At 45.5% G+C, this 16,635-nt stretch overlaps 2 protein-coding genes and 1 pseudogene across 4 annotated transcripts; 2 read left to right on the forward strand and 1 right to left on the reverse strand.

Moving 5' to 3' along the window:
* On the forward strand, nt 1-10,721 carry LOC102717999 (DNA-directed RNA polymerase 3B, chloroplastic-like). Of its 3 annotated transcripts, none has more exons than XM_040524945.1 (20): nt 1-862; nt 1,721-1,927; nt 2,006-2,139; nt 2,293-2,359; nt 2,555-2,613; nt 2,785-2,902; nt 3,188-3,301; nt 3,439-3,570; nt 3,661-4,077; nt 4,465-4,515; nt 4,878-4,948; nt 5,850-5,934; nt 6,047-6,199; nt 6,313-6,387; nt 6,555-6,644; nt 7,652-7,699; nt 7,776-7,890; nt 9,688-9,791; nt 9,915-10,060; nt 10,350-10,721. In XM_040524945.1, exons 1-19 carry the CDS (start codon nt 155-157, stop codon nt 10,023-10,025), a joined length of 2,859 nt encoding a protein of 952 aa, XP_040380879.1. In that variant the 5' UTR covers nt 1-154; the 3' UTR covers nt 10,026-10,060; nt 10,350-10,721. The 3 variants fall into 3 exon arrangements, with proteins under 3 accessions (XP_040380879.1, XP_040380878.1, XP_006656314.3); XM_040524944.1 differs by having other exon boundaries at nt 9,915-9,986; XM_006656251.3 differs by having other exon boundaries at nt 9,915-10,721.
* A 299-nt stretch (nt 10,722-11,020) lies between these two features.
* Nucleotides 11,021-13,234, forward strand: LOC102717075 (annotated as a pseudogene).
* A 339-nt stretch (nt 13,235-13,573) lies between these two features.
* On the reverse strand, nt 13,574-16,022 carry LOC102717352 (heptahelical transmembrane protein ADIPOR2-like). The gene is made up of 3 exons (XM_040525296.1): nt 15,610-16,022; nt 15,362-15,509; nt 13,574-14,465 (listed from the first exon to the last, which is right to left on the reverse strand). Exons 1-3 carry the CDS (start codon nt 15,948-15,950, stop codon nt 13,809-13,811), a joined length of 1,146 nt encoding a protein of 381 aa, XP_040381230.1. The 5' UTR covers nt 15,951-16,022; the 3' UTR covers nt 13,574-13,808.
* Nucleotides 16,023-16,635: the final 613 nt, after the last annotated feature.

The raw sequence follows: 16,635 nt of genomic DNA on the forward strand, positions 1-16,635 counted from the left end.
TACGGAGGTTTGCGCCTTCTCTCTCCTCTCCCCCTCCCCCTCCCCCTCCTCCTCCTCCGCCGCCGCTCGCCGTCGCCGGCGGCCTCCAAACCCGAGCAGAAACTCGCGCCATTGCGGTGGACTGGGATCTGAGGGGGTAAGCCCCTAGGCGCGCATGCCTCTCCTCCTCTTCTCCGTCTCCCCCTCGTGCGTGCCACCGCCGCGGCCCCGTCTCCGCCGCCTCTCCCCGCCCCCGCCCATGGTGGCCGTCGCGCCGCCGACGGTGGGCACGCCCGTGACGATACTCCCCTCCGTGTCCGTCGGGCTGCCGCCGCTGCCGCCGCTGCCGCCCCCCGCCACCGATGACTTCCACTGGCTCGACCTCTTCGCGTTCCTCAACTCCCCCGCGGATTCGTACAGGGCTCCCGTGGAGGAGATGGAGGCGGGGGTGGAGGAGGAGCTGGAGAGGGAGATTGAGCTGGAGAGGGGGCGGGAGCGTGAGAGGAAGGCGCGGCAACGGCGGCTGCGGCAGAGGCAGGTGAAGGCGGAGACGGAGGCGTGGGCGCGGGCCGCCGACGAGTACCGGGAGCTCGAGCGGGAGATGCTCGACCGGAAGCTCGCCCCCGCGCTGCCCTACGTCAAGTCGCTCTTCCTCGGCTGGTTCGAGCCGCTGCGCGATGCCATCGCCCGGGACCAGGAGGTGCAGCGGCGGAAGCGGGTCAAGCACGTCTATGCCAAGTACCTGCTCCTGCTGCCCGCGGACAAGGTGGCCGTCATCGTCATGCACAAGATGATGGGTCTCCTCATGTCGAGCAAGGATGGGGGCGTTAGCGTCCGTGTTGTCCAGGCCGCGCACTGCATCGGCGAGGCTGTTGAGCGCGAGGTGAGTGGCTCAGTTGTAGAGTTCTAGGAGTAAAGGCATGGAAATTTGTGTTATCACTCGTGCACAACAATGCCTCGTGATCTATGGGTGGCGATCAGTCACTTTATTAGTGTATTTTAGCTATGGTGTTTCTGGTAATGGGCATAGCTGTGCAGGGATGCATCTATTAATCTAATCTATGGTTTTCATCTTACTGGCCAACAATTGGATCATGAACTGAGACAAACCTAGAAGCTTTGGCATTTTACTCAAGCCATGATGTTGGAGTGGCTTAGCGCTTTATACAACTGATATATGTGTTATGATTTAGAATTTATGTTTCCATAATTGCACTGTGACTTACTTGATCATCAAGTGAAGATGTTGAGACCTAGGAATATTTGTTAAGATACTAAGGTCTTATGAGTTGATGACAGATACACTAACCACTGTATAAGAGGTTTTCTCGCGGTGACATGGTCACATATTAGATATTGTGTTTGATATAATGAACTTTGAATGGCATTGGCATATCATAAAATGTTCAGCTCTGGTTTTCTCGCGGTGACATGGTCACATATTAGATATTGTGTTTGATATAATGAACTTTGAATGGCATTGGCATATCATAAAATGTTCAGTTCTTGGGCATACATCTGAATAACCAATGCTAGGGCTGATAAAGCTCTTGACATGTTGAAACTGTAAAAGGGCTTAGGAGTTCTTCTCCTGCTTAGTCAGCTATTCATCTTCTGTGTTAGAGTTGTATATTTGTGGTAATTTACTGCTTTAATTCCAGTGGAACTCAATACTATTGAAAATTCTTGTTTTGGGCATTGCAGTCTTCACTGAATTTTTTTTGGTTGGCTTGTTCTGTAGTTCAAAGTCCAGACATTCTTTCAGAAGACAAGGAAGAAAAGTGCAAGTAAAACTGAAGGTGAAAATGATGAAGCATTAGAGAAGGAGCAAGCCAAATGCCGAGAACGTGTTAAGAGTTTGGTTAGGCGGAGAAAGTTGACTGAAGCACAGAAGATTGTGCAACAGGAGATTGAATTGGAAGAATGGGGGACTGAAGCCCAAGTGAAGGTTTGCCCACTACACCTACAAACACAGCCTTCTTGTCTTATGTATTGCGAAGACATAACCCTCCTTTTGGAATTGCAGTTAGGGACTCGCCTGATTGAGTTGTTATTGGATTCAGCATTTGTACAGTCACCAGCTGACCAAAAACCGGAGAGTTCTCCTGACATTCGACCAGCATTTAAGCACGTACTTCGACAACCTATAGTAGAAAATGGGTAGGATAGCATGCTCTTATCTACTGTTTACTTTTTGTTGCATACTTGCACGTTATGTCTATACAGACGTATTCACATACACTCTTCAATAATTATCATGTGCTTGGTTATATTGAGGTAGACATCCTTGTAAAATTTATGTTTGATGTGCAGGAGACTGAAGAAAAAGCACTGGGTGATAGAATGCGACCCTCTTGTGCATGAGGGGTTTGAAAGCACTGTAAGTTTATTTTGTATCTCTATGTAGGTTCTTGATTGAATAAAATCTGGTTCATTTCTGTCCATGTTCGTGCCCATGTTATTTGGATTTTCTCAATAATGCCAAACATTTAGCAGATTTATGTTTTTTTTGTCAATTGTTTTTTCTGTCTAAATGATTTTTTCAGATGTATTTAGATATTTCAATATGTTGCAGGCTAGGCACGTGGAGATACCCTATCTTCCTATGCTGGTGCCTCCTAAAAAATGGAAGGGGTATGCTGGTGATTCATGCATGTGTCCTTTCAGAGATTCAATTAGATTTGTATTATATTTATTATTCATTTCATTAACATGTGAAATAAGCTATATTTGGCTAATATGCTTTTACTTCCCATCTTTTCTCTTACTTCCAATCTTTAATTTCTCAGCCATATTCTATTTCAGCTATGATTCAGGTGGGTACCTTTTTCTGCCCTCATACATTATGCGGACACATGGTGTGAAAGATCAAAAGGAAGCCATTAAGAGTGTTCCAAGAAAACAGCTGCGGAAAGTATTTGAGGTCAGCTGCCAGTGACTACCCATCTATTACACAATCATCCACTTTATTCTGAAATACTTCTGTTGGCATAATGGCATCAGTACTTACCATGAAAAAATATTGTTCGAGCATTAATCTCCTCTTTCAAAAAGCTAAAAACATTTCCTGCCTACTCACCATGCTTTATCTGATTATTCCACGAATGTTATTCAATTAATCACCCTTAAATTTTCAATGAACTGAGGATGTATATCCATGTGTTATCGTGTATTTGGGTAGCACTCTGAAGTATTATCACATTGGCAGGCATTAGATACTCTTGGGAGTACTAAATGGAGGGTGAATAGAAGAGTACATGATGCTGTTGAGGCTATCTGGAGTCGAGGTGGGGGCATTGCAGGACTGGTTGATAAGGGAAATGTAAGTAACTCATATGGTTTCGCGTATGTTATTTCTTACATTATGAACAGTCTGTTTCGTAGTATGCTGCTCAAGGCACATTGGCACACACACGTCTGTTAACATGTGATTTGTTTGTGCTTCTGTTTTGTTTATAGATTCCTCTACCTGAACGGCCAGAATCGGAGGATCCTGACGAAATACAGAAATGGAAGTGGGGTTTAAAGAAGGCAAAGAAAACTAATCGTGAACTGCATGCCGAGCGATGTGATACGGAACTTAAACTCTCTGTATGTGATATATAAATTTGCACTCCTTTTACCTTCAAATATTTTCTTCATTTTTTTCTTATGTTATGACATTACCACCTATGTAAACAGGTTGCTCGAAAAATGAGAGAGGAGGATGGATTTTATTATCCCCACAATCTTGATTTTCGTGGCCGCGCATACCCTATGCATCCACATCTGAGCCACCTAGGTTCAGATCTATGCAGAGGTGTTCTAGAGTATGCTGAAGGGCGACCGCTAGGAAAATCTGGTTTACGCTGGTTAAAGATTCATTTGGCTAACAAATATGGTGGAGGAATTGAAAAGCTTTCTCATGAGGGCAAGGTGGCGTTTGTGGAGAATCAGTTGCCTGATATATTTGATTCAGCTACTAATCCTGTTGATGGGAATTGCTGGTGGATGAATGCTGAGGATCCTTTTCAATGTTTAGCTGCGTGCATGGATCTTTCTGATGCCTTGAAAAGTTCATCACCTCATTGTGCTGTTTCTCATCTACCTATTCATCAGGTATTGCTTTGATATGGTGCATGTAATGATGTAATCATTATCCTCCACTGGGAGAGACGTCTGGATCCTCTGATCAGGCTATACTGGCTTCAAAGTAAAATCGCTGGGCCTTTATGGATTCTCTACGAGGGAATTGTCAGAATGTTAGACATACGAGCCTAGAGTTTCTCATCAATGAGATAAGTAATATATCTAATAAGGGAAATGGGTTTTGTCAAACTCAGATGAAAACTAACACTGTTGACACAACACAGCAACATAATCTTTACTGCATAGTCATTCTAGGTTACTCTGACATTTAGTTATGATAGCAATTGATTAATCTATTTCTGCACAACCGGCATTTGCCTTTAAATTACTAATAGTGGGTATCATTTCATCTATTAGGATGGTTCATGCAATGGCTTACAACACTATGCTGCTCTTGGAAGAGACTATGTAAGTCTTGTACCCTGCTATTATGATGTGTGAGCTTCATTCAGCCAATTTATTGTTATGTAACTCATGATATAGTAGAACAGAATCAGCACTATGCACTTATTTGTAATTGTATAGTCAGTGGTAGTTAACAATTGCTGCATCAATAAATAAGTGCATTTGAATCTTCAATTTATTTGTAAGGTAATCTTGAATAGAGAAAGTGAAGATGCTTCCTAGTTTGTGCCAATGAAAACTTCCATCTAGCTGATCCTCTTGTGTGCCTTTTTTGCAAAATTTTAGAACCTAAACGCACAATTTGTCGAGATGTAAACTTTGGATGGTTTGTAGTTTGCCCTTTTGAGTGTTCTACTGTTCCACAGATGGGTGCAGTTGCTGTCAATTTGGTTCCTGGAGAGAAACCTGCAGATATCTACTCAGAGATCGCTACTAGGCAAGTTCTCCTTTCGAGCTTTCATTTTTGTTTATTATTATTTCTTATGCACACCACAGTCTAGGATTTCCATTGTTTCCCTGCAATTATATGTTGTTGCTTCTTGAAACCCTATAAATTTGCTATTATTAGGGATTGAGAAACATGCTTTTCATGCAAAAGTGGTTGGAGCTCAAACTTCTTGGTATTAACCTCCATGGTTGTGATTTCAGTGCTTTACTGAATTTATTACTAGTAAATAATACCTCCGTCCCAAAATAAGATTATTTTTGCCCATTTTTCTAAGTAATCATTGCATCGGAGTTTGTGAAAAGAATAAATAAATGCATTGGGAATAGATAAATAGGGAATGATTGTATTGGGATTTGAGAAAGTGGAGGGTATTCTAGTCTTTTTGCTTTTGTATTGATATGTGTGCGAGGCCTGAAAAATAGAGTTATTTTGGGACGGAGAGAGTAGTAGGTATCTCCTTGTATATGATCTTGAAACTATTAGGAAATATAATGTGTTTAATGCAATTTTTCACTTTTCACATGAATTTAACTTTTAAGATCAAATCACAAAATCTCCTTTCTTAAACATGATTCCAAGTTCCAACAACCGTTGTATGAAGAGACATTTTTTGCTTCTCAAAACCAAAGTAGCTAGATGCCCATCCATTTTGTTTTGATGAATGAGTATTTCTATGAAACATATTTTGGTCAATAATTTTTTTTCAGTTACTAAATTGCCACTAGAGACTTTTGACTGAGGATTCCCAGGCTACATAATATAATTATGTAACTTTTGTGCCATCTGATAATGTTCGTTATAGATTCTTGATTTCATGATGTATTACTGTCCTGATATGAAGTGTGTTTCTGAGGGATATAAATTAACAGTACTTAGAACTTGTGTGAAGGGTGCTGGATGTTGTCCGACAAGACTCGATGAAGGATCCTGCAACTAATCCAACTGCTTCATTAGCAAGGGTTTTAGTTGACCAGGTTAGCCTTTGCTTTCTCCCTTTCTGTTCCTAAATTGTAAGCCTTTTTTTTTCTTCATGTACTTCAGTCAAGTCAACAAAATAATTGAGAGCAGCACATTGGTAGCTTACAGGTGGATAGGAAGCTTGTCAAGCAGACAGTGATGACATCAGTTTATGGTGTCACATATATTGGTGCTCGTCAACAGATAACAAAGAGACTGCAAGAGAAAGGGCACATTACAGATGACAAATTGCTGTATGAAGTGTCGTGCTATGCTACCAGGGTAAATGCACTTGCATCTGACCTTGAATGACGGATTTTTTTAAAAAATGGATCTCCCTATTGACTGCTTTAGTAAGACAAGAGCATAATTTGACTATTCATTTCCTGATGAAGGTAACTTTGGATGCATTAGGACAAATGTTCCAGTCTGCCCGTGGTATAATGGCATGGCTTGGTGATTGTGCAAAGGTATACAGTTTTTCCATACCTAAATAATTTTTTTCTCAGCTTATCTAGCATTCAACTTGGACATCTAATTTTTGATACTTGTGGTACTTTTAACTTACCATTTTACAAAAGTTTCTCTGGTAGCTAAACCTTCAAATATTTTTCACACCTGTGGACGAATGTTCCAGATGATTGCTTCAGAAAATCAACCAGTCAAATGGACGAGTCCTGTTGGTCTTCCAGTTGTTCAGCCCTACAAGAAATATAAGAACTACATGGTGAGCTACTTATCAACAGGCAAACATATGTGGGTAAATATATGATCGAAACCCATATCTACATGGAACTCACACATCCACACCATAGAAGCTCTCAAAAGATTAAAAACATCTTGCGCATAGCTAAGATGACGCTAGACAACCAGACAAAATTTCAGGAAGACACTCAACTTCATCTGTGAGATATGAATGGGCAAATAGCGAAGAAAAAAAAGGAATGTGTTTTTTCCTTACTGTTTGTTAATTTCATATCTCACTAAGGATTTTGAATTTGCTCGTGAAATTTGTATGGTTATCTACCATCACCTTACATATACGCGAGATTTTCTTAGAATTTTTTATAACTAAAATTACAAAAGAGTTTTCAAAATTCCACCTAAGGTAGTGGTCTGATTATATATTTTTCGAACACATATGCTTCCTCTTCTTTCTTCTTTTATAGTTTGTTCTAAACGAGTAAGCAGTATTACCTGGAATAACATGGGTTCTTGTATCCACTGTTTCACAGTGATGCATCGTTTTGGTTATTATTTGCCACTTCCCTTTTTTGTAACTTCTTTCAAAATAGATATGATTGATTGATTGTACATATACTAAATTCAAGGGTGTACATGTGAACTCACATATATTCCCTATGTATTTCGCCTGATTTCTTTTTTTTTTTTTAAAAAAAGAAAACTAAAACTTAGTTCATCGGTTCTATTTCACTGGCTTGCTGTCATGGGTATGTTAAAATTATTGTTGTCTGAGACTTGTGTCACAGCACCTGGCAATAAGAAGAATTACCTTTTTTTTCTTTCATTCTAATTCATGTAAGAATTGTCCATATTGTTCTGTCATATTTGTTTTCACCATTTTGTAAGCCTTCTGAAAATTCACCCACATGAGCAATGGGTATTTAGGAAGAACCAACCATCCAAGTTAAAATTTTCATGACAAGTTCCAGACACCGGTGTAGATTTGCTGCATTGCCCCTTTCTGAACACTATTTGCATATCACTCTGCAGATTCGAACATCACTGCAATGCTTGGCTTTACGACGAGAGGGAGATGCCGTAAGTAAAAATACTTTCTTGACTGACTTTTTATTCCTTTTCATTATCATAATTAATATTGTTTTTGCAATTTCAGATTGCACTACAGCGGCAAAAGGCAGCTTTCCCCCCAAATTTTGTGCACTCTCTTGATAGTTCACACATGATGATGACTGCAATTGCATGCAAAAAGGCTGGTCTTCATTTTGCAGGTTTGATCTGATTTACTGGTTCCATCGGTATCATTACCAGTAGCAGAACTTCTGTAACTTTACATAGTTATTGCACCGCAAGTAGATTTAATTGCATTGCATTGCTATCTACGCATAGCTAAAAAATGGGCACTGGCAGCGCAAAACCCCACTTCTGATGTACTGAAAATTTCCTCTCCTTGAACCTCTGGTAAATATATCAGTGGTCCATCTTGACCTTGTCCAATCCTGAAAAAATGGCTGGGCAGCTGCATGCCTGCACATACCATGTTTGGCTTTACACTTTTCAGTACCTTTTCTATATCATGGTGAGACACGCTGTTCTGTTCATTTGTGAAATGCAGCTGTCTACATAGTCCTTTTTTTTTTTTAAAAAAAAGAGATCATTAGGTTGATGTGAACCAAAAGGTTCTGATGGAACATGGATGTCAGATGGCATTTTATGCTTCTTCCTGACTTGATGTTATATGGCCTAAGAATTTATTCTGGCAAAAAGTGGTACGATATTGTGTCCTTGGTAATTCTTGATGTCAATCACTGATTCGTTTCTGTGAATTGAAATAATATATTTTACAATGGAGCCCATAATTTATAATCCCTTCAGTTTTTAATAGATGACACCATTGAGTTTTAGGCATAGTTTTGATCACATCTTATTCAAAAGGCTTACATAATTATTATTTATTTTGTTGTGACTTGGTTCATTATTCATGGTATTTTAAGCATAACTTACATTTTTACATGTTTGCACAAGATTTTTCAATAAGATAAATGGTCAAATGTGTGCTAAAAAGTCAACTGTATCATCTATCAATAAGGAGGTAGTATGTTTTTACCTACAACTAGCCTATTAAGTCACACATTCATGCGACAATGACCTCCCTCTGTATTATATATGTTTACCTATTGTTTAACAACATAAAAAAGTGTTTATAGAACATACTTAGTAGAAAATATAGATATAACATAGCAATTTATCTTGATTTGTAGTTAACAATATTATCAAAACAACAAATAATTTACGAGACATCACTATGGCTGACTGGCTGTTATTTCCTTTTTTTCTGAATTTCTAAATGTGTCATTACAGTAATATGCAATTCAATATTTCGGCTAAACTAAATAGTGAGTGCAGTGGCTAAGAATAGGTTTCTATTCTTGCATATTACCATAAAAATAAATTATTTTATATGATTATGTGAATATAATTTTACTTTGTGCATATAGTCCCACCTTTTTTTTATATTATGGAAATATATCTATATCGTAATGGCATATTTCAGTACATGTCATGGTGGTGGCTTTATGGCTCTGCATTGAGCCCCTTTTTTTATTCTTTGCTCTTCTGGAAGTGCCCTGAACAGCCATGACGATCAATTGAATTAGCAACATTGCCTTGCGTCATCCAATGGTTATGATCCTTCATCGCTGTTTTGTCTTTTTCTGTATCTGATGGTTGTAGTTCAATTGCTTATGTGGATCACCCTGGTGTCATTTTGAGGTTGCCTTTTCACCTAGAGAAAATATGTATAAGAACAAACAATAATGGCATGAAAAAGGATATCAGGACTGAATGCAAGCTCACTAAGAACAATCAATACTAAAAGTTTCTGTAAGAACAATAATGACATGGTGCTTGGTTCATTAGAATATATTGTGTTTTAACTTTTAGTTCATGAACCATGAACATCTCTAGAGCTCCCAAAGCCATATTTACATATAATATTTACATTGCATTGTCTAAGTTTTTTGTGCAAGTTCTAATCTGTTTCCTTTTGTCCATGCACTTCGATGCAGGGGTACATGACTCATTTTGGGTGCATGCGTGTGATGTTGATAAAATGAATCATATACTGAGGGAACAATTTGTCGAGCTTTACAGCATGCCAATTCTTCAAAATGTATGTTAACTGGCACTATTCACTCAACAGTGTCTTCATTCTATTTCTCCACTCTTCACTCTACCTGTGAGGATTACTTTCCCCTAACAATATGTTTCTTTTCAATTTAAATGTTTCTTTCAGTTGCTCAAGGAGTTCCAGACATCATTCCCAACACTAGAATTTCCTCCCTGTCCTTCACAAGGGGACTTCGATGTGAGAGAAGTTCTTGCTTCGACCTACTTCTTCAACTAAAATTAACAAGAAAGTTCTGCGCATGCAGCAAGTCAGTAAGTTTGGTGTGGTGGTGTAGCTGAATAGCCAGCCATTTGGCACCATGATGATATGGAGCCAAGTATGAAATGCCATGATGAACTGAATCCTCCAAGGGCATTGGCATAAGCAGCAAACACACCATTGCAACTAGCTGGAAGCTTGGAATAGTATATGTATGGGTTTTTGTCATAGGCGAATCAAGTCCCTAGATTGCAAATTTTGTAGGAAGCTAAATAATTCCAAGAAACCTGAGCTGCTGAACAAACCTCAGTACTTCCTGCTGATGTTTTTAGGTTCATGCAGGATCTACAAGGATTTCAGTACATTCGGCATGCTATACCCAGCCTCTGAACCAGAGAAGGCGATTTTGCTACATAACAGGTTATCAACTACAGAATACCGATCGATACTAGTCCTGCTGACCACCCTGACCAATTTTGATCATAGACGACAGTTGAATCATAATTTCACTGTCTATACCTGTAACATTATCTTTTGGCCTCGTAGGATTTTATTATAGCCGATTGCTGTATCAGTACATTAACCCTGTAATAATGTGTAGTAGAATACAAGTGCCAAACTGAAATGTATAATATACAAGATTGATGGATGCTGCTGACACCAAAGCAACCTGAAAGAGAAATGTACATCAAAAGTTGAAAACGGCTCGACTTCGCGGAATCCCCTTTGCTGTCTGCGTCCATGCAACGGCCGCCATGCAACATCGAGGGCTCGAGGCCGTTCGAATTTGGAATTTTGACGCGAATTTGAAGTTTCAAGTTTCAACTGAAGCCGAAGCCATTCGAAGCTTGGAGTCGGCACCGTAATCGCGGCGACCCGGCCCACCGAAGCTTCCAGATAAGGACAAGAGTTGCCGGCGTATCGTGGCGGTAACGTCAGACGCAGCCACCGGCTGATATATATAGGCTTCCTCAGTCGTCACTCCACACTCCCTCTCCGACGTCCAACGCCGCCATTTCCTTCCACCCAAAATCTCGAATCCCTAAACCCTCGAAACCATGGCGGCGGCGGCGGCCGCGTGCAAGAGGGTGTCGTACACGCTGCTCGGCCCGCCGGCGGAGCGGCTCCGCGCTTCGGTGTCGGCGGCCGCGGCGTCGAGCGGGGACGCGTTCGTCGACCTGCTCGACGCCAACTTCAACAAGCCCACCACGACGCCGCCGGCGAAGTGGCTCACGGAGAACGCGTCCCCGACGTTCGGCTCGTCGGGGGACCCCTGCCTCGACTTCTTCTTCCGCGTCGTCCCCGACACCCCCGCCGCGACCGTCACCAGCCTCCTCTCCGCCGCGTGGGCCGCCGATCGAGCCGAACACCGCGCTCCGCCTCGCCTACAACCTCCGCGGCGTGCGCGGCACCGGCAAGTCCGACCGCGAGGGCTTCTACGCCTCCGCGCTCTGGATGTACGATAACCACCCCAACACCCTCGCCCTTAACGCGGCCAGCGTCGCCAAGTTCGGGTACCTCAAGGACCTCCTCGAGCTCCTCCACCGCATCATTCACGGCGGAGTCTCCACGATGACACCACGCCCGGCCCGCACGAGATCATATTCGTACAAGCCAAGGGAGAAGCCTGACCCCGCCACGAGGGAGGCGCGCATCGCGGCGAGCCAGGAGCACGACCGGAAGCTCTCGGAGCAGGCCGCCATGGAGCGCAGGAAGAAGAGCGCGGAGGCCGCGGCGAGAGCCGTCGAGAGGTACGACCGGGACCCCAAATACCGCTTCCTGCACGACAGAACGGCAGATCTCTTCGCCGACCTCATCGCCGAGGACATGAAGAAGCTCGAGGAGTATGGCAAGGTCGCCAACCCGCACCTCTCTCTCGCCAGCAAATGGTGCCCTTCGCTTAACAAGTGCTACGACCGCTCCACGCTCCTCTGCGAGTCCATCGGGCGCCGCCTCTTCCCCAAGGGCTCGGCGCCCGACCTCCCTGAGGACTTGCCCGACGAGTACTACGCCTACCGCGTGCGCGAGCGCCTCCGCAAGATGGCGCTCGTGCCACTCCGCCGCGCCCTCCATCTCCCCGAGGTCTACATCTCGGCGAGGCGTTGGGCGGACGTGGTGTACTCGCGCGTGGCCTCCGTGGCAATGAAAAACTACACGGACCTCTTCCTTGAGCACGACAACGAGCGCTTCAACATCTACCTCGCCAACGTCAAGTCCGTCAAGGCGAAGATCGCCGCAGGGGCTCTGCTCCCGCACGAGATCCTGAAATCCATCGACTACTACGACAACGAAAGCAACGAAGTCGCCAACCTGCAGTGGAAGCGCATGGTCGATGATCTGCTGGAGCTCGGCAAGCTCAACAACTGCCTTGCCGTGTGCGATGTGTCGGGCAGCATGGACGGCCTCCCGTTGGACGTCTGCGTCGCGCTCGGCCTCCTCCTCTCGGAGCTCTGCGACGAGCCGTGGCACCACCGCGTCATCACCTTCAGCGAACGCCCGCGGCTGCACCACATCAAAGGCGAGACCCTCTTGGAGAAGACCGAGTTCATCTGCAGGATGGACTGGCACCTTAACACCGACTTCCAGGCGGTGTTCGACAAGCTCCTCGACGTGGCCGTCTCCGGCAACCTGCCACCGGAGCGGATGGTGAAGAAGGTGTTCGTGTTCAGCGACATGGAGTTCGACGAGGCGTCCTCGCGGCCGTGGGAGACAGACTACGAGGCGATCACGAGGAAGTTCACGGAGGCCGGGTATGGCGACGCGATCCCGGAGGTGGTGTTCTGGAACCTGCGGGACTCGAGCTCCGTCCCGGTGACCGCGAACCAGAAGAGGGTGGCGCTGGTGAGCGGCTACTCCAAGAACATGGTGAAGCTGTTCCTCAGCGGCAGGGACATGCTGACGCCGAGGGCCGTCATGGAGGGGGCCATCTCCGGGCGGGAGTACGAGGAGCTCGTCGTGTTCGACTGATGGGGTACGCAACTCACACGCGGCTTTCTCCGCTGTCTTTTCACAGTTTGCAGCGACTATAAATCCCGATCGTCTTGCGGCGTCCCTGCTAGTTCGTTAGATTCTGTGTCATTAATGACGGTTTAGAAATGGATATAAACCATAAATTCCTAGCTTGATTTGTGCTCTAGATTTGCTGTGTGTTTCATGAAACCGGGAAATCCCACCCATTTCTTTGATCTGATTCCTGTTTCAATGCAACCTGCAAATAATGTAGTATTCACTCTGCTTCATGACTTTGACCTATTAGATTTTATGTGCCTATTATTAATATCTATATAAATATAAGAAATACTATAAAGTATTATAATATATAACGGAGATAATATATTTTTGGGAAAAAACTAAATACGTTCTGCAGTCTGGAAATCACATGTTTGGAATTCTGATTGCTGTTTGGTAGACACCAAATCAGTATAGCAGATTTTGCAATGCACAATGATTCTATCGCATAATTGGATTGGGTTCAGCCCAAATAATGAGCCCATGGATTGAAAGTGGTTGTGTACATATGCAACTCTCTCTTTAGGCCTAAAAGGTTTTAGATTTAGATGGCCCGTTGGAATTCAACCTCATGCCCTCAAATGCTTTACTGTTCAAGCAATCTCGTAGTAACATTCACAGTTTCACATCCTCACGTAGATGTATGGATTGGCAACAACGAACTTCTGATATGTCAAGAGTCTAAAGAATCATGTGTCCTACATACACAAAGATTGAAGCAATAACCCAATGACACAACACCCTTCGCCTACATGCACAACACATCACATTACACATCCCCACGGAAGTCAGTCACAAAAATGCGGCCGCCGCCTCGGCCTCGCGCCAGCTGATGAGGATCCCGGTGGCGGCGTAGTGCGTGAGCGCGCCGGCGAGCACGAGCACGTGGAAGATCTGGTGGCTGTGCCCGACGCAGTCGAACGTCCCCGGCCGCCACCGCTCCGGCACGCGCGCCACGTAGAACCCGGCCCCGGCGGCGTACACGAGCCCCATCGCCAGCTCCAGCGACAGCGCCACGTAGCACTCCCGGTGGCCCCAGTTGAGCCACAGCGCGTGCAGCGCCGGCACCACGCCGGAGAGCCCCATGGACACGAACAGCCCCGCGCGGAGGCCGCGCAGCCTCGGCGACGACCGCGCCGGCGCCAGCAGCGCCGCCACCACCAGCAGGCCCAGCGCGGTGATCGCCGACAGGTACCCCACCTGCGCCGCCGCCTGGCCGAGGAACGCGTAGTACACCGGCGGGAAGAACGAAGCCACGATCATGACGGCGATGCCGGCGTAGTCAAGCTGCCAGAAGAGGCGGCTGAACCTGCGGGAGTGGCACGCCAGGAGGTGCGCCGTCGCGCTCACCGCCAGGCACGTCATGGCGCCCGCCAGGAACACCGTCCGCGGCCACCTCGCCACCGCATCGCCGCCGGCCAACGCCAGCAAATCCTTCCCCACCAATCTCTGCACACATCAGTAGTCCTCCGGTCAGTCACATTCACAAATATTAGCTGCCAAACACACGAAATTATTGCTGGATCAAACTCATTTCCTTTTCTTGTCAGAATATAATAACACATCTGGGAACGATAAGATGCTGCAAGTTGGTACCTAAGTTTGTTGCAATTGCATCAGATCAAGAAAGGTGTCTATTCCTAGGTAGGAAGGACTAACGCACACGTTGCAGTTCTTTTCCTGCCGGCCTGATTAATCAGACAGAGATGCATCCAATCTAGTACTATCAGAAATGCAACTAACCCCCTTTTAGTAATCGCAATCCTGTGCAATAATTGCCTTTAAAATTCTCACCATTTCATCCTAACACCTGCACTAGCTGGCGTCCAGCTCACTGACTTGCCAGCCTAACTTTCATTTGTCACTACACAGCACGCCCAACTGTTTGCACCGTCGTGGCCTGCTGTTCTGCTGCTTGGATGTGTACAGCTAATGGGGATAGGATAGATATATTGATGTTCCATTAGTTTAGTCGGTAATTGCATAGCTTTGTGTTTTATATATACTCAATTCTATAATAATTCAGAGAGAGAGAGAGAGGATTGAACTGGGGGTAGGTAGGTAGGTAGGTCTGAACTTTGAAGATTCTTCTTGGTTTAGGGGCTACCAGTGTCTGCACAGCTGGAACACCACAGGGATATCACCCTTTTTCTTGGAATGTTAATGTTCTGGGTTATGATATATTGATCATAGTGATGTGAAAATAAATTTGTGTTTGTTTGAATTTCCCATGGTTTAATCAAAATTTGCGAGTACAAACAGTGAAAGTGAAAGAAATACTAGTACTGGTCACTGGTCAGAAGTTGAAAAGAAAAATGGGACGTTTCAAAGATTTCTTCGCTTACCGTGGAGTTGGTCTCCCACGACGCGTTGGCTGATGACGCCACCAAGAACGTCATGCTCCCCGGCGCGGCGGCGGCGGTGGCGGTGGCAGCCCGCTCCGCCCCACCGGCGACGGCGAGCCACAGGAACAGGAAGAAGCCTCCCAGATGGCTGCAAGCAAGAGAAACAAAGAATCAGTCGATTGAGCTCAGATTCAAGGGAGATAGATTCGAGAGGAGGAGGAGGCGGCAGCAATGGCGGGGCGACGTACGTCCAGACGTTGAGGGTCTCGTTGTGCCAGGCGAAGGCGCTGCGCAGCGCGTCGCGGACGGACCACTCGGAGCGGTAGTGCCCGCGGATGAACTCGTTGTCCTTCAAGAAGTCGGGCAACTCCTCGAACCGCACCAGCCGCGGCAGCCCCCTCGCCGGAGCAGGAGCATCGCCCACCTTCTTCCCCGGCGCCGAGCACGAAGCCGACAGCGCCATGATCCCCTCCTCCTCCTCGACGGCACAGCCATCCACCCTGGCCGCGTGCCCGCAGCACATCCCTCCCCGGCGCCGCCGCCGCGCCACCGTCGCCGTCTCCGTCACGGTCGTCGTCATCGTCGCCATGACGTTCTTGGCGAGGGGTGCGATGCGAGCGTGAGCCTAAGCGAAGCAAGAGCTTTCTCGCTCGCGTCACGCGGCACGGCACCCCCGAACCCGCAGCGCCGAGACAGAGCACTATATAGCGTCTCGTGTCGTCTCCCAAGTCGGAGTCGGAGATCCCAACCAGAAGGCGGCACGGCCGCGCGCACGTCGTCACCCCGTCGGCTTCGGAATTGGGGCTCGCGGCGCGGCGCGGCGCGACAGGGAGATTGATGGGCGGCCATCCATTCGCGCGTGGATTTATTAGTTGCGAGCAAGGTTGGCGCGCGGCTGGTAGCGTCCCTGGTGGTGAGGCCAGCTCTGCCTGTGTACGGTGGTGATGATTTTTTTTCTAAAAGTTAAACGATATATTTATAAATAAAAAATAATTTAATTATATATATATATATATATATATATTCAGTGATTCTAAAAGTTAAAACTGAAATTCTAAAATTAATTTTAAATTTAAGTTTAAAAATTTAAATTTTATAGGGAAGAGAGATTCGTGCTTCTAGATGGGCTCGCGTTGACGTTTTGAACCATTGAAAAGCTTTGACATTTGACTGGACGAGATGGGCACGGCGGTATTTGCGGTTTCGTCTTTGCGTTCAATTAAAACCGGTCGCCGGGGCGGCGAACGGAGGGACAGATGGTGCATGGTGGGCCG

Source organism: Oryza brachyantha, chromosome 6, assembly GCF_000231095.2.
Source record: "Oryza brachyantha chromosome 6, ObraRS2, whole genome shotgun sequence".
NCBI classification, from domain to species: domain Eukaryota; kingdom Viridiplantae; phylum Streptophyta; class Magnoliopsida; order Poales; family Poaceae; genus Oryza; species Oryza brachyantha.